The sequence below is a fragment of the Egretta garzetta genome, unplaced genomic scaffold (genome assembly GCF_000687185.1).
Source record: "Egretta garzetta isolate BGI_Z169 unplaced genomic scaffold, ASM68718v1 scaffold231, whole genome shotgun sequence".
Taxonomy (NCBI): Eukaryota; Metazoa; Chordata; class Aves; order Pelecaniformes; family Ardeidae; genus Egretta; species Egretta garzetta.
This window is the reverse complement of record NW_009258727.1, coordinates 5,151,920-5,170,387: the sequence shown is the minus strand read 5'-3', so window position 1 is coordinate 5,170,387 and position 18,468 is coordinate 5,151,920. Positions and strand designations below refer to the sequence as shown.

The window sequence follows — 18,468 nt, the reverse complement described above, 5'->3', positions numbered from 1 at the left end:
GTTAACTGAAATCCACCCAAAGGCATTGCATGCTATTTTTGTCTTGCTGTTTCCAGAGACTGTTTTGTACACAGAACAAAATAATAATCTTTAATGACTGCTTCATGAGGCATATCCCAGCAGAGTATTTGCTCAAATAAAGGCTGGACTTGGGGATAAATAGCTTGATAACATCCTCCCATTTGCAGCCAAACTGCTGAACAGTGTTCCCCAAAATAATTCTGTTGATCCTAAGTGGCTAGTAGGAGAGTTAAAGTGTCGTCTTCTGGAAGATGATCAACCTACTTAGGGCTTTCTAGTCTGTGAAAACCAGCAACGGGGGTGGGGATGTGGCTTCAGTCCAAAGAAAACTGCATATCTGTGTGACTAAACAGTGTAACTTAACATGGGAATATGCAATTAGGGCTTCCATGACGGTATCTAGTGTGTTCAAGAAAGCAATAGGAGAGAAGGTGCACAGCACCATTTGCACAGGTGTGATGCTCTGGAGTTGCTGTGTATGTGCTACAGAAGTGGTCACCACCAGCACAGTAGATCTCCTACATTATGATAAACCAGGCATATTGCACAAACCAAATCAAATGTTCAGTTACTTCAGCTGCAGATTAGCTGTAGTGTTGGTCCAAGGACAGTTGTAGGTTGGCAGTGGAGTTGATCTGCATGTATGCTGTGGACATTTTTATGGGAACATACAGCAGCCTGGTCAGAGACACTTCTAGGCATCCGGAAACCCTTGATAAATGTGCATGGGAAGCAGTGACAACAGAGTGGCTTAAGCCAGCTAAGGCCCCTGCCTGTCCTAGTCACAGCAAGGACCAAAGGCAAAGGTATCATTCACATGATAGATTTACATTTCTAAAGAAGATTGTAGCTAGATATTCTTGTTTTTTTTTATTAAATGATTTTTATTTATTTTTGGAGAAATTTTAGATATGTCTAATAAGTATTTCACTGCCTACAACCATTCAACCTGTTTTATAAGCTGGATTTTAACATGAGCATGCATTTCTGGAACCTTGTATGTTAATGATGAGTTGTTAATAGTACTGTCAAAAAACATTAACTACCATTAAAAAAAGTCTCTTTTCTGAATTTGATAGAAGCTGTGGGGTCAGCAGTAGTTGTGCAACGTATGGTGGTTTAACTTGCTCTGTGGCCCAGAGGGTCTAGGTAGTCAAGGATCTTATCTTCTATCAATTTTAACATTTAATGGACCCACTTAACAAATATAACCATGTATAATGTATACTTTGAGAAGATAGAATCAGGGATTACCAGGAAAGTACCAAAGAAAATGGAGTATTGTGTGTTATCTCATAGCCTCATGATACTGGCTTTTCCTGCTATTTGTCTCCTGTTTTATCAACATAAACACTTTATACATTGTATGTCTATCAAAGCTGGATGAGCAAGCCTGAATCCAATACAAACAGAGCCTTAGAGCCAAGTGGCAAGCAATGTCTGTGGGATTTGGCTGCAGTAGACGTTTGGTTGTGGGTGGGAAAGCAGTCTAACTGGGGTACAAATAATTAAATGAGAAAACAGGTGTATATATTTATTTGTAAAAAACCCAAAAAGCCATTCTCCCCAAATGTCAAAACCCATATGCAAGTCCTTGCCTTTCTTCCTCCCTTTACCTCCTCTAAAATTTAAGCAAAACAAAGTTCATCTGAAAAGCATTTATTAAGCATCATATCATGGCTATTTGCTTTGTGGGCAGATACCGGCATGCAATGGCCCTCAGGGGCAAAGTGCTGTCTCTTGGCCAAAGCTGAGGAACTCTGGGCAAGTGAATTGGAAAGACTGTCACTGTAGAAAAACCTTGCTTCTTCTGAGGAAGGCGAAAGTCTTATGATAAGAAAGGGCTAATGTGATGAAAGTGATCTGCTGTAACTGGGACCTCCTCATCAGATGGAGTTCATGAATCCTTTTGGACTCAACAGGTGTCTTCACTATGGGATGCACCTGATGAGAAAAAGCAGGCTGGAGTGATGGACAAGTATGTTATGAGGCATGCAGATAGGAAATTTCCCAAGGAGGAACAAACAGAATGAACAGTATACCATTTCTCAAGCACATTGTTTTTCTCAAATAAATTACTCCCAGATCACAGAAGCTTATCCAGAAAGTTGTCACAGAAAAGCTAACTAATTTTTTCAAGTCTTCACCTTAGGATATTTGGAAGGTTGTCACAACAAAGCTTTAATTATGGGGAACATAGAGGAGTTGATAAAACCTGAAATATCAGTACATTAAATTTTACAGTAAATTATTAAAAGTAATAGCAGCAAGTTGTTAGGACCACTCTTTACTGCACAGTTTCAAAGGAACTGAAGTATGAAATTGCTTAACTACTGTGGTATAGAGCATAACATAAGAACAGCTATATAGGATCAGACACATACTGGTAGTCACCATGGCAAATACTTTGGAAAGAGTTTAAAAATAGGACAAGCATGCAATAATGCTTCCTCACCACTTTCCCCCAGTCTTCAAGAACTTCAGATGACTTCCTAGAAAGAGGTGAGATCTTTGTGTGTAGTAGTTGTCAGTGTTTTGTAGATTTTTTTTTCCTCCACAAATGTATCTGTTTACATTTTGAAACCATGTGAGCTTTTGCCAAGCTTAAGTAAATGTGGTAAGAAAGGCCTCCTTTTGTTGTGAAAGTGCCACCTTTTCATTCCTTTCATAGCCCATACTTCTTGTGTTAGAAGAAAGAGTGGAAAAACTGCTTCCTACTCATTTTCTCTGTCATCCATAATTTACAGATCTTATTTTGTTCTCCCAGTCATCTCTTTTTCAGCCTGAGGAACCTCCTTAATGGTTCCTCATAGAGAGGCTGTTCCAAGCCCACCATCCTTGCTGTACCACTCTGAGCTTCTTCAGGTTTTCAGATGGGATGGTCAGAGTATACAATATTTGAGGTGTCAGTGTATGAGGGGCTTGCGCATGGTATGAGGTATAATCCTTATTTTTATGATCCTCATTTACTGCGTAATTATGCAATTATGTGCATCTTCTTACACACAGGACAGTCTGTTATCAGTGGCTTCTCTGCAATGAGATGCATCTCTTGTGAAACTTTGCAGTGTTAAGTGGTGAAATATATAAATTAGAGGGTTCTTCACCAAAATGGAGTTTAAGGCTACTAGTTTTAGAAAGAAAAATCTGAAACTAGGTTTTAAAGACCATACTTAAGCCCCACAGAGGAGAGTGTTGTATATGACCCTAAGTCCATAGCTACAGAACTGTATTTTGTGGCTTCTAAACACCCAGAAAGAGGACTTCTATCCAATTTTGTGCCAACTTGTCGGTTACTGTTACTTACTTTCAAGATTTGACTGTTCTGTGTTTTGTATCTTGGCTGTTTTGTTTTATCCCTTTTCCTTGCCATGAGGGGACAGAACTGGTTATGAAGCTCTTACCTCTAAAAAAAGTGCTTGTATTTAAAAATGAAAACACCCGACATCCTTCATGAAAATCACAAGGAGCTCCTTTTGCTCCTACTTATCACATACCTTAATGTGCTATAGGAATCCTTAGGATTTAGAAACCTGTTAACTTATGATCTCTGCCAAAAAAATCATCAGCACCCTCTCAAATCCGTTTGTCCAAGCATATCATATAGCTATCTGGTGTGTTATTTCCAATAATTTCTGCTCAGTTAGGTACACAATAACAATGGTATTACATGTTTTCAATCAAGTATTTTTATTCATAGAATACATCTCAAATTTATTTTAGCAGTTTAAATAAGTGAGTTTAATATATATTTAGTCAAGCATTACAGTAGTGAGGGCTTAAGTAGATTAGAAATAAACGAATCCAATTAAAGAACACGTCTGTGAAATTTGATATGTCGTAGGCATGAATGAACTGTTTGCACAGCAACTGTAAAGAAATCATTAATGATTAACTATCTAGAAAAGGTTTAATCAAGGATAAATGGTATAGGACATAGTTAAAATCATTTGTGTTGAATACATGGGGATTCTGAAATAATAAAAACAACCTTTGCATCAGTAGTGTCATGAGTACTGGTCTCGGGAAATGTATCTTTTGTTATCTGTGGTAAATGTGCAGCCAGGGGCTGCAGCTGAAAGTTAGCTTAGTAACATTAGCTATCACGCATTTAGAGCGGGAGACGGTTCCTTCCATCAAAAAGCTTAAGTTTAATAGGCGAGACGGGCAAAGATATTCCACAAAAGAAGTGTTTCCTACAAGAACATGTTGTTATTGTCCCTTTCAGAGCTAATATTCAGCAAAGTTAAGGTAGGGTTCTCAGAAGTGACCACTGCTGGGTAAATTTGACCCTTCCAAAACTAAAAGCCCCATTGGGCACCTTGAGGGTAAGCTCAGGCAAGTGCCAAGTACTTTCTAAAATCCCGTGATATGTGATTTGTCCAGTGTGGCACCAGTAGTCTGTGGGAGGGTTGAGAGTTGAATCCCGATCACTTGGCTACTAGATTGGTGTCTTAAAGGTGCCAGTGGTATTCAAGGCATATTTTTTAACACACAAAAATATTAAGAAGTCTGAGATGGGAAAATTTACCCTGCGTAACTGCAGGCTGTTGCACTGTTGTCAGTCTGGCTTTCTGCAAGATGGAAACTGTCTTACAGGGATATGTGAGAACTTGTGTTTATGTGGCATTAATTCCTAAATGGAATGCTGCGTACATGCACTTGCCGATGCACTGAGGTGACGTTGGTTTTTATGGAGTGGTTGAAAGGGAGTAGTTGGAAGAAAAAAAAAATTAGACTTTTAAAAGTCTCATTTAAAAGACCTTTGGTTTATTCAGAAATATTATTTTGAGTGTGCAGGTGAACTTAAAGCAGTGGCAAACCCCAAATAATTATGAAGAAGTCACAACAATAATTTAATAAAGGCTGATAGTATGGACGTGCGTCATGGCGTTCTGCAAGGTTTAATATGCCTTCAGATGAAGTATTCCTAACTATTTGGTGGCCATCCAAAAAAAAAAAAAAGCATTGCAGGCTATGTCCCTCTAATCCAAATTTCTCGTTATCAGGCAGATCCTAACATATATAAACATTTATAAAACTCCTGTCAAATATATTTCTCCATTTAACTTGGCAAACACTGAATAGACATCGAACATGACTTTTAGGCAGTTGTGCTTCCAGGCACCTCACATTTCAAAGAAAGCACTCCCTGTATAAATACATGTTACAGAATTATACCCAGGTCATCATATTTTATTTATTTAAAGCATTTTTTTTTTCAGTGCTATCTGTAACTAAAAATGGTAATTATATTTATAAATAATTAGCCTAGGGTATCTTAGGCATTTTATTCACAAACAATAATATATCCCTGGTGCATATTTTCATCTAGCAAATCTAGTAAATAAAGGCAAAGACAGGGTGCAAAGGGCTCCTTTTGGAGCCAGAGATGGCTAGACATGTGGTTGGGAATGACAAACTGTACCTTCAGACTGCTGAAAACTCTGCCACACCATGATTATCTAGAGGCCAGGATGTTTTATTTAACTCCGACTGACAGTTAAATGACTGCATTCTGAGATGAGAAACCAAGCAGGGAATATATAAAATTTCTCTGACGGTAGTTGTCTAGAGGATATCCTCAGACATTTGTGTTAAATGATCCGTATAGGAAACTTTGTGCTTCAATTTTCCCGAATGTATCGAATCATTTAATTAAATTTCCTGGTTTGGATTGCTCTGTCTTTAAAAGCAAATACAGAAACATGATATCGTCTATGTGATTCTCATGGCTGGAGAAGCTGTAAACTTTGACTCAACAAGATGTAAACAGCTACTGTTGCTTATGCTATTTCTGGAGACAGATGGGTGTCTGGAACTTAATGAAGGGATCCAATATACAGATCTCATACTCCTCCAAGTAGATGCATTGCTTAACCATTAATGTGCTAATGATAAACAACCACTTGAAAGATTTCTGGAGGGTCTTTCCAATTATTCTGGTGAGCAGTAGGTCAGGCCTATATGCGACTTTTCACTCGAGAAGTTTTAGAAAGGAGGATTACTAACATCATCCCAATAACTGATGGAAAAACTGGGGCAGGGAGTATCTTTGTGGTCGCACAACTGAATGTCAGTGTAGTTTCATAGCAAGCAGTGAGGTTCGACAGCTTTTTTCCCGCTTTGTGCTGAAATTTGGCTTCCTGTGTGAGCAAAGTGAAACCTCAATTATTTTGACTGGTTCTGGAAGATGCTAAAGGGGTTGCATACGCTCCTCCTGACAAGTCTCGTGAGCAGACTGAGGCCTTTGTAAACATTTCTGAGACACATTGTACATAAACAGCGGACAGAGCAGATGAGGAAATTGTCTGTTTTGTTGTACCATCTGCTGACTTAGAAAGCCATGAAGATGACAAACAGCCAGAATCTGTTCTCTTTTCACTCATCTGCTGAATGGTGCTCTGTTAGCATTGCATGAGCTGGAGTGTGGAAATGTTAAAAGTTGCAGGCATTGTTTAAAAGTAGAACAATGATATATTACAGTTTTGTGGTCAGACGTGCCTGAGGAAGTGCCAGACTTTTACCACCTTCATGGCTGATTTTAACTGAATTGCAGCAACTCAGCAAAATAGACTGAGCATTAATGACATTAACACCTTTAGTTTAATCTCACAATTTCTATTCTGTGTTTTGTTAGACTGGCAGAAAATCTGACAAATACAATTTTTCTGATTTTTAACAAAAAGAAATGCAGAGTGCACATGACCCTTTTAATAGATTTTTCCTGTAAAACTAGAGGAAATGATGAACATATATTATGTGTTCAGTAGAAATAATAGTGCAACCAATTAAAATTACACCTTGTTTTGCATAAAACAATGATTTCCCCTTTGCTTCGGTCATGTGAATGATTGCATCCATGATGTAGGAACGTGCTGCGTCAAGATCATCTAATGCTTTTGCTTTCAACTTGTACTTCATTAATTACTTTAGTACGTGTAAGGAATGACATGGGTGTAGGTTATCCAGTGTTTGTCAGCTTTAGGTGGTGACATGATGCCCTTTTATTCTTTCTTTGCTGTGATTTCCAGTGACAGGATTATCATTGTGTATTGTTCAGGCTATCAATTGAAAGACACCTAAGAATAAGAGTAAGATCTGTTTCCAGTTGTATACTGATATTTTGATTGCTGCTGGAGAGAATGAACTGAAATGCATTTCTAATCTGATGTCATAACGCCACAGGTGAAAACTGAATTTCTGTGAATCTTCTTTAAGGTGTCTAAATTTAGTGTCTTTTGATGGAATTAAATACACTGTAAATATTTGCCTCTTTGTTTGTTATCTGTGTATTCTCAATCACTGCATGTATAGCTTATCCTTCCTTTCTGTTGCATTAATGTAAAAAGTTGCTCTTTCTTATGGTTTTTGCAGAGGACTGAGCATTCTTTTCTTCTTTTTTGAAGGGTTTTTTTTCTTGTTTTGAAGGTTGTGCTGCTTATGACTGTAGATATCCAAGATGTCTATTTTTAAGTTTGGTTGTCCTTAAATTGTTTTGCTTGAATCTGGATATTTCTTCTTCACTAATGGATGCCATTATTTTACTCCTTCCTCCCATTGAGCTGCTTTTTCTATTTGAAAGCCTTTTTCAGGGCTTAAGTTCTCTTCTGTTCTCTAACACTGTCTTTAAGTAGGGAATCTTAATATCTTCAAAACTATTTGTGCCTTTAGCTCTCTAATATTAATGTCTAGTCTCACTTCAGGTTTTAGATTTTGGTTAAAGTAGTCCCAGACTTCACCCTATTACTTGAAGAAACACAACTACCAAAAAGCCTGGTTTGTCTGTACAGTTTTAGTTCCTTGGGCCATACTGTGCCCACTGGGCCTTACAGTCTTCCCAACATTATTTCTAGCACACTCACCCTTTCCTCATCTTTTTTCCTTCAAAAAGGCCATATAAAAACCCTCTTATTTTCTTTCAGTTTCATGGTGAGCTATATCCACACGGTCAGTAGCCATATTTGTGCAAGGTCTGTTGTTTGCTGAGAATTCGGGTTTTGTGGTGCTCTGGTACTTCCTTACTGTTCTTTTTTGGGTCTATCTACTAATGAGTCATTATCTCTTCCTCAAACTTTCATTAGGCAGACTGTTGCCACCTTGTTTCATATTGTACATTTTGGCAATGGTAGTAGGCAGAAAGTCTCTTCTAAAGCTGAATTGTGAGTGTTGCAGACTCAGCTGGCATCCAAGAAATGTGCAAACAGATTGGCTTCCTCTTCCAAATGCTTTTCTGCTTTAGCCTTTGTCCTTCTCCATCTATGCAGTTTGCTATAGCTAGATCCCTTTAGTAAAGAATGCTTTGCACTCAATTTTCAGATGCTTTATTGCAGAGAAGTGCAGTTGGTACAGCCATCGATCCTTGGTCTTTTGTGATGCTAGCTCTGGTACATCAATAAATGCTTTCAAAATTGGGCTCAAGCTTTATAATGGAAGAGCCAGAGACATGGCACAGAGTGGAAATGCTTCTGGGAGTTATATCTGAGAAGAAAATTGGAAGCAGCATATCATAGCAAGAGGGTTTTACGCTTTGTCTTCTGATTTCTTTTCACTTACAGTGAAGCATGGTAATCCAGTCTGTAGGTGCCTGATACATTGAGCATACTGGCCAGATTCTCATATGGGGGGGAGGGACAAGATAGAGGAGAAATAATACATTTTTGGAAGCATATGCTACCAAAAGCATATGCATCCAAGTTTTTTGAGGAGTCAAAGAGGACCTAGAATTTCCATCCAACTGTGGAAAGAATGGCTGTTTCCCATCATGAAAAGGTGGAGGTCTTCAATGTGTTTCCCTTTGCAAAGAAGCATCACTTTGGTCTTGTCTGGATTCAGTTTGATCCATCTGTTCTTCATTTAAGAGCTAATTTCCTGTAGTTATTCTGATGTTTTATAGTGATGATAGTTGCATCAGAAAATGAGATAAATAGTAGATTGTCAGCAACATACTGTTAGCAATTGAACACATGCCATATCACTCTCTCTCTCAGCGGTCTCATGTAGATCGATGTAGATTGTATGGATCCCTGTGGGATCCTGAAGGTGAGGACCTTGGAGGAAGAGGCTTGTATCCACCACCTTTTTTTGAACTACGTGTAGAATACACCATGCAGTGCTACTGTGTTGCTGGGACTGTGTAACAGAGGATTCAGGTGTCTGAGAACAGGAATCTGGAGATTACGGTTCCATGGTTGACAGAAGTTTTATAAATTCTTCCAGGAAATTGGCAGAATTTCTATCTGTAGTTTGTGTACCACCAGGAGCCCTGATTCCTCTTGTCCTTTGTCTCACAGTGCATACACAGTTCCACCAAGAAATGAAAAAATCTTCTGCCATTTTTTCGTTGCTTTATTTTTTTTTTTTAACTTCTGGTATTTACCTTGGCCTGTTACTGCTGGTGTTCTGGTGTCTATCTTGGATCTTCTGAAGGGTAGGTGGGCTAGGATAAGGTCGAGATGGTATTGAATCATGCCTCAGTGATGCAAAAAAGTCCAGGTGTTTCAGCTGCAAGGAGAGCGCAGATGTGTTCTTTTTTAGGGGAAACTTTGCATTCAGCAGCAATAACTTCAGATAGTTTTCTTCTTATATCAGGATGAGACTCATAGTTTTTTCAGGACTACTAATAATATCTCATGATACTGTAGTAGTTAAGTATGAAGATTAATTGACATCCTTTGTTTCTGATGTTTTGTATAACATAATTTGGTAGGACTCAATTATGGAGACAGATGCGATGCTTTGAATGTCAAGTTAAGGTGTCTGGATGGAAATTCTGAGGGTAATCACAGGAAAGATTAATGGTTTCGAAATATGTGGGTGAGCCTCACCTGTCAAATAGGCCAAAGCACATCCTTATATTCAGATGCCTTCACTACAGGCAGGATACTTGAAATGCAAATATTATAGCAGATGCCTATCTCTATTAAAGCCAAAATTTGAAGAAACAACCTTATTAAGAAGTAATTTAATGTTACAAAAATTAATTATATGTCTGCTATGGACTGGAAACAGTGTAGTCAGCACAGTTCTAATGTCAGTAATTTGTTTTCATGTGTTATATATACATGGATGCATACACATTATCTGCATTGCCAAAAAAACTAAGCCTCTTCAAGTTTGTTGTTTATCAGGTGCAAAAAAATTTGATTGTAGAACTGGCATGAATTAATTTTTCTGTTCTGTGAGTTTATCTGTGGTTCAAAGATTCATCCTATTTAATTTATTTCAGTGATTTATCAGGTTTATCCTTCTGCCCCGACACTTATCTGAAAGCATTTCAGTGTACTAAGCTGTGTTATGTTCAGGTTGTGGTGCAGTTCCTTTCTAAAAAAAGATTGTCACGGCTTATATATGTGTGATTATAGAGCAAGACATTTTTGCTAAAGCTGGTTGAACAATTTGTTATTAGTATAATTCACTAGGGACAAGTCTTTAGGTTTAGATGGAGTATGGGGTATTGTGTGAATGAATATGTTGCCTCCTTGACTGCATAAGTGAAGCGTTATTTTTCCCTTGCTCTCCTATTTCTCTGCTGATAAACACAAAGGAAGAGAAAAGCCATGAATCCTTCCTCTTTTCCTCCAGGTAGGTAGGTCAGGAAGAAACTCTTGCTTCGCTCTCTTTCAATAAATCATTGTCAGAATAGGTTCCGTATGACTACATGAAAGCTGGAGAGCTCATTTCTTACTCCCCCGGTTATCAGCAGACGTGCAGATGTGTGCAGAGGGGTGCAGTCCAATGCATGTGCCCTCATTATGCTTAGTAAGACACTGTGAAGAATGCCAGTTTTCCTTACTTTTATGTATTCATTAGAAAGCTTGAAGACACTAACGCTGAACTTCACAAAGTGGCATTATGTCTAGCTGCCCATAGGAAACCTCTAGTATTTTGTGAGTGGGGGACAGACCATTTGAATCATAAGACTTGTATTTATTTAGCTGTTTTCTCTGAACAGTAAACTCTTTCAGTATAAGAAACGTCAAACAGAGGACTAAACACTCACAAGACCCACAGAAGAAGGAAGATTGAAAAATTTGCACCAATTGCCTGAAACTTTGCAAACAATGAAAAATATAACCTTAAAGATGAAGTGTTTTCCATAAACAAAGATTAATTTTCTCAATTTATTTAGTCATCTATGATGTAGGCTGTTATGTACATCCCTCCAACACGCGTGAACATACACACACACACACACACACACACATGGTAAGTTTGTAGTTGTACAGTTAAAAGAGTTTTGAGGAAAATGTATCGTATTTACTGCTTAGCTATGTGACCAATGCAGAACTGCAATATAAATCTCAGAAATTTCCATCCCATTGTTTTTTATTACCAAAGAAAGTAGATCAGGATGATAACAGTTGGATGCAAAAAGCAATCATATTTTCACTATAAAAATAGTACTATTGTTTAGTAAGCTATACTACTTAAATATATTAGGGGGATATACTGGCTTGCCCTGGATGGTTTTATTCTTTTTCCTTAAAAATATCTTTTGTTTCCACCCCCCACTAAGAAGGAAGGAATGTTTCCCATTAAGATATGAAGTGAGTTTGTTTTTCACTTTTGCCTTTTATATAGGGATACTGAATATAAAGGACTACAGCTCTCCCTGGATCAGGTCACTGCTACCAAGCCGGCGTTCTCATACGCAAATTCAACTCCGACCATAACGGATAATAGAAAGGGAAGCAAATCTCGCCTCTCGAGCACAAAGTCAAAATCAAGGACATCACCATACCCACAGGTAGTTGTCTTTGAAAAACAAAATTAAATCTTTTTGAATATCTTGATTTTGACTGCTATTTTACCCAAGTAATTAGAATGGGCCAAAGAACATGCTACTCAAAGGGAATAAAGGGTGACAGATTACAAGATCTTGAGACAGGAATATGTTTCTTTAAACTGTTTCTAAAAAAGCTGGAAACATTTATGTTTCAGCATGCATGATAAATCATCATCAACAACAATAACAGCACAGGGCTCCGAGTTAATGAGGAGCGGGCAGAAGGACAAGTGAAAATGTTGGTTTTGAAATACTTGGTTTGAGAGGATTGTGAGTTTTGCCATTTGAGAAAGCTTGCTTTTTCTTACTTTTTAATAATTCCAACATAACTAGAAAGCTGCCAGATGTCTGACAGCAGTTTAATACTGAGATCTTAGTCAGGAGGAGTGAGTTTGGAGGACGGAAAGCAACAAGCCAGCTTGCTGAATTAGAACAAGAAAGATTTCTATGTACAAAGCTTTGAAAGGGAGAAAGCACTAGGAGGTCCCACTGGTGTCAGTAGACTTTAATTTCCCAGATTTCATTTTCAGGCCTAATGTGTAAGGAACATGTCCCCGCTTGGAGAACGGACTGGACTTGATTGGGTCTCTGAACTGGAGCTTACCTAATCCATCTACGCAACTGATTTCTGCAGACAGTGCCACAGCACTTGCACACTTACACTGTTAGCCCTTTAGCTCAAATAGATCTGTTTGTTGAAATAACCATCATGTTTACTAAATAATGATGCAAGGCTTACTGCCCTTATGCCACCATACAGTGGATATAAATTTATGCATTCATGATGTAACGTTGAAGAGCTATGTATTTTTAAAGAGTCCAGGTCAATATTTAACTGACAATGACCTTGATGACTACAGTTTCTCTGCAGGCACAATGTTTTCTAAACTGACCTCTAAGAGTATACAATGTGAGCCCAAGTGTCTACATCCCATCCTTGTTTTCTTTCTTTTTCCCCTCAAAAGTATCAAGGGTAAGAAATTCAGTTAAATGACATCTGCTTTTGGCACAGGGAATATTAAACCAAGCGCCTAGATATGTACTCATATTCTCAAGAATCTAAGTTTGCCAGAGGTTGTTATGACTCTTGATGTTTAATCATTTGTTCATACACATTTCTGTGGGTTGTAAAAGAAGAGCCTTTCTCTTGAATGCGCTATACCAAACATTGTAATAAAACTGCTTTAAAGACTTGGGAAGGATACCTACAATTAATTCTAAATTAGATTTTTTTAAGATTGCTATCTTTGATTTACTCAAACTACCCTTCATCTCCCCTTACACAGTCCTTTCAGAAGTCCCCATTTGCTACAATCCCAATCAAAGACCTGTTATCCTCCCACACCAGTCTGCTTTCTCAAAGTGTGGCTTTCATCAGCACCTCCTTATTCCCTCTGCCACCAGAAAAAAATCCTGAACTAGCAGTGCAGCATTGAGACTGCTGGTTTACCAGGGACTGTTGTCTGAAAGCTCAGGATGTTTAATCTCCAGTTTCATTTTGCATCCTCATTACCAGCTGCCTGGTAGTAAAGTCACAGATTTCGTCATTCAAAAAGAAGCAGCCAAGCTAGTTGCCAATATCTTGAAAAATGGTCATACCGTTCATTGTAGCACATCACCACAAGCAACGCTGGCAGCTTGGTTTTGCATCCCTCTCATCCTTCTCCACCACTGAATAAACTGTTGAAAGACTAAGAAAAGCTGTTGTGAAGAACATGCAGCAGGTGGTATGGCCTGTGTCCCTCAGTCTCCAGCCCACGTAATTTGCCAGTCAGTTGCGGAGAATTAGTGTGACTCAAAAGCCACGGCTGAAAAGTGAGGTCATGGGTTTTGGCTTACACGGGAGCCTGGGTTTTGGTGGAGGAAGGAAGCAGGAAGTTTATTAGTAAAATAATGACAGTGAGCAAAGTATTTCTTAAAGTTAAGGGCACCTAGGAGATTTTAAATGTACATACTTTATTTCCTTTTTTTTTTTTCCTTTTCCCTTTATCATGTACTTTGCTTCACTCTTGAAGAGAAAAGACAATCATATGCTTTATTGGGTGAAGACTGATAATCCTCTCTCTCACCAGCTGTGTGCCCCTAGGGTAGCTATATGAGATGTGAACTGTTTGAAAACCATGTTAATATATTTCAGCTGACTAGGGCACAAAGTGGACGTTTTGGTCACCGAAGATAGCGTTAAAGTTTTTTTGCTCAAATCTTATGCAGAAGCAGACATAGTGTAATATGGTGTTCGTAGACTCTTTAAGCAAAAACTGAGTTCACTAAATTGGAGGCACTGGTCAGCATCTGCTTAACACTGACTGATGTTAGTACAGTGGTCCAGTGGGCTCTGCGAAAACAGCCCCAGCCAGGGGAAGGGCAAGCAGAGAGGAGAGCAACCCAAAATTCATGAGACAGCTGTAGGATTTGCCCAGACACTTTGAACAGTGCTCTTCTAGTCCTGTCCTACCAGGCAGGTGGAGAACTGAAAGAGGAGGTAAAAAGATGGAGATGAAAACTTGATAGAGATTTGCAGGAAAAAGAAATCGTGAGTTGATTAGAAGATGCCTGAGTCTTCCCCCATGATAATAATAATAATTGTGAGGGGCTCTCAATATCTAGCCCTGGACCTCATTTGTTTTGTGTTCCCAAAAGCTAGCGCTGGACCTCATTTATTCTGTACACAGGAAATAGCAACAAGATTGGAAAAACATTTTAATTGTGATCATCTGAACAACTGCTTTGGAGTTTAATGTCCCATTAATGATGGTTGTTTAAAGAAAATATTTAAAATTGTTTGTTGTCTGCCTCTAATGGAAATGTTTTATGGTCAGATCTGCATAAACGATTATTGCTTCATATCTCATCTTAGTTCTTGGATGTAGATTATTTCTATATAAAACAAATGCACACATACAAGTAAGGATGTACCCAAGAGCTGTTGGATGGAGGCTTTGGTGTGTGTTACCGCATGCAGGAATTTTTGGAAGTAAGAGCGTTCCCTAGTTGGTGTATATTAATACACCTGATTTTGGAGGTAAACTGATTTTACAGCCCCTTTAAACAGATAATCTGGATTAATTCTGCAATCCATCTCTATTTGGGCATATCACCCAATGGGGTAAAGATAACAGAATCAGGCTGAATTCTAGTTAGCCTTTTTGTTTTTATTATTGTTTTTTTCCATTTCTTCCTGTAGCCTAAAGCTTTGGCAACTTCCAGTGTATTTAAAAGCAAAGCAAACCCTTCTTTTTATAGTAAACATAACTCCTGATCTGGTGAAGAGTCACCAGCAGTGGGGGTTATTTTAATGGACATGCTGTATTACTTTAATCTAAGCCTTTCACCATCTGTTCTGCCTATAATAGTGAATGCAAAAAGAACATATTTTACATTTCAGGATTACATTAGTAAAAAGTAAGATAAAAGTGATTTAAAAGCATGCATATGTTCTTAGTACAATGCAGCTCACATCTGTGATGTTTTTTCTCATGGTTAAGACACAAATCAAGAGGAAAGCTGCTAATGCTGATGTAGTGAAAGTTTTTCATGGAAAAGAGGACTCTGAGAGGCTTTCACTATATATTTAATGTTTATAATGACAAAAACCTGAGTAGGCTGCCAGAAAATTAGATATCTATAACATCTATTGTTTGAACATCTGGCATGGTGTGTGGAGCAGGCTGATGTTGCTGTGTATGACAGAATGAGTGCTCAGGCCAGCGAGACACCTGTAGGAATGGAAGGTCAGGCAAAAGAAAATCACCTGAGAAATATTAAATTGTCTACTGCCCCACTTCCATGGGCTCTCCTAACGTAAGATTTTTCTTAGACATAGGACTTCTATTTTCTTATTTCCTTGCCCCTTCGGCCCTCCTGAAGTTTTCTTTTGGAGTGAAAATGGCATCAGTGATGATATATGGCCCCTTTGTATGTCAGTGCTAATCCCGCTGGTGTGCTCTTACTGCGATAGTACGCTGGACTAACACTCTGGAAGACGTTTCTAGTATCTGAAGGTGGCAATTCAGTTTCCAGGAAACAGTTGGAGGACCATTTAATTAATTTGTTGTTGTTGTTTACGCCAGAAGACAATTCAGAAACCCCCTGAAGGGATTTCAGATGTTGCCCGTCTGAAGTTCTTTATCATGTTTAACTTTTGTCTGCTGGTTAAACTTTGTCAAACCCCCCAAAATAGTAAGTTCTGTCTGACAAGAGTCAGAAGGCAAAAATTAGCAGAAAGGAAAACATTTCTGGTGAGGCAGGACTGGGACTGGAGAAAAAAAATAAAAATCACTAATTTTAATTGGCCATAATTTTCATTAAATCTGATTCCATTTCAATGGTCTTTCATCACTTGACATATGGGAGCCTAATTCTGACTTGAGAGATAGTGTTTCCACTCCCATTTCAGTAAAGCAGTATCTTTGATCATCCTTTCAGTTCTCCCCCTGTCAACATGTCACACATACCCGTATTTGGAGTCTCCACCTGTCAACATCGGATTCCCAGAAGAGGCAGTAATAGGACTGCAGCAGCAGAGGCAGCCTGACGATGCCAAACAGAGATGTGATTAGCTTTAAAGGGAATTAGACATATTTTTGGCCTATGTCTACTTATGTTGTACCTTAAGAATAAGCAGTCATATCAAACCTTGGTAGACAATGTGGACCACAAGAAATTCACTGTGTTAATTTAATTCTGTCCATGGCCTAGCAGCTGCTATGGGTCAGATCTCAAATAATGATCATTTACATCAAGTGCAAAGAATATGCATGAAGTATTGTTGGTCTTGACTACATGGTTATATGACATTACATGGTGCATTTCTGATATACTGAACATGTACCCTTTGAAATTGTTCCCCTTTCTATAAGAAAAGTGCAATTGAATCCTTTGTGGTTAGGTTCAAGATGATAAAAAAAAAAAAAAAAAGCAAGTTTTCAGTTAAATGGAGAAATTCCCTTCAAGAGAAGCTATGTTGGACACTGAGGTGTCCTTAGATAATAGAATATCTATTAGAGCTAAATGAAATGAAGGATTTTCAGTTTGAAGGAATCTCTGGCATTTATTATGATAATAAATTGTTGAAAAAAATGAAATTACATTATAATATTGCTAGAAATTAATTTTCCTTGTCCTCCTCATGAAAGAAATATATACTATGAATTTTGTTTTTAGTAAGAAAATAAATGAACTTTAAACTTTTTTATTCTTATGTTTATGCTTATATTATCTTATATTCCAGTTTAACTTTTAAAATTAAAAAATCTAGTTTATTAAAGTCAAATAAAGAGGAGCACTAAAAATAATTCTAAATTTAAGAACTGGTACAAATGTAGTTTTCCTTTTGTGAATTTTCATTTTAACTAAAATGTAATAATCAAAATCTTGTTAATAACTTTTAGTTTTTTCATTGGAAACTTAATTTTATCTATATATTTTTGCCAAAAGGTTTACAGTAATTCAGTCAGTATTTATGAAGATATCTTTGTGACTAAGCAGTCTGAAGACATTAGATCTGAAAGGATAAGAGTTAGACGTTCCAGTTGGTCGCATAACACTGAGTAAAGTTCCTAGTCAACATAGGCTGAGTTATTGACATTTAAAAGAACTTTTTTGTGGCTCTGTAACTATCTTACCTCCATGGAAAATCACATTTATCCTTTCATCTCTAAAACCTTCCGATGAATATGGTGGTACTAACTTGCTGACCTCTTCCATATCTACTGGTAGGCTTTTTGCCTACGGGTATTCTTCTGACAACTAATAACAAAACATAATCAAGCTCCTCAAAGCCACGACCCTTTCTCTCTTTCCTTTCAAGAACCTATCGTGTTAACAAACAGTATTCACAAATATAAACTGGAATATTGAAGAAATACCCAATTAAATGCCAAAACTACTACTGATGTTGCACAGATGGTTTAAGTTTCTGTTAAGGCAAACATCTGGTTAGTACTTTCGATTGGTAAGTGCATAAAACCTTGATCCTGGCTGATAATGAGGAGTTTCATAGCAACTCAATCTAATGAAAAGGAAGGCAAGCTTATGTTTTCAGGAGAGAGGCCTAATGCCTATTAAAAGGAAAGGCAGAGTGGGCATCTGGAAGGTGAGTGATGGAATGAGAGAATTCCAAGGTTTCACATTGTCATACATTGATTTGTGACATGAGTGTGCAGTACTGAAGAGGTGAGCATGTACAGCTTTGGTCTCATCCAAGTTTGTAATCATGGGTGAAATTAATTTAAAGATGTTCCATGAAGTTCAACAGTTCCAATAAATAAAAAGATTTAGAAATGAAATAGCTAAATCCTGGGAGGTTTAGTAAACATTCTTCTTTTTTTCTTTCCCAAAAAGTGTCTAGAAATCTGTGACACTTAACTTAATCCTTACTTCTCTCTAAACAAATGTCCATGCTCCTATTCTGTCTGCTTTTCCAACTGCTTGCTAGCTGCTACTTCTGTGCTGGGAGGGCCCTGCTTAAGTGAGGGTGCCAAATGCCCACCCTGCCTGCTTTGGCTAGAGGTTGCTCTTTCTGGTAAATAGGTCCTGGTTTTTCCTTGTTCCCACATTGCAACAGAGCTGTGATTTTTAGCTCCGTACCGATCTGCCGTGGCTTTAGAGCTTTACTCTGTAGTAGAGTTGGTAGACTCAGGATCCACAGGAGGCTTTCT

General features: G+C 38.0%; 1 protein-coding gene across 1 annotated transcript in view; it reads left to right on the top strand.

Moving 5' to 3' along the window:
• The window catches only part of SIM1 (SIM bHLH transcription factor 1), a 46,547-nt gene that overhangs the window by 22,837 nt on the left and 5,242 nt on the right, over positions 1 to 18,468 (top strand). The window contains exons 7-8 of the mRNA XM_009649035.1: positions 616 to 634; positions 11,605 to 11,770. Coding sequence (XP_009647330.1) covers positions 616 to 634; positions 11,605 to 11,770 — 185 coding nt within the window. The remainder of the gene's footprint in view (positions 1 to 615; positions 635 to 11,604; positions 11,771 to 18,468) is intronic.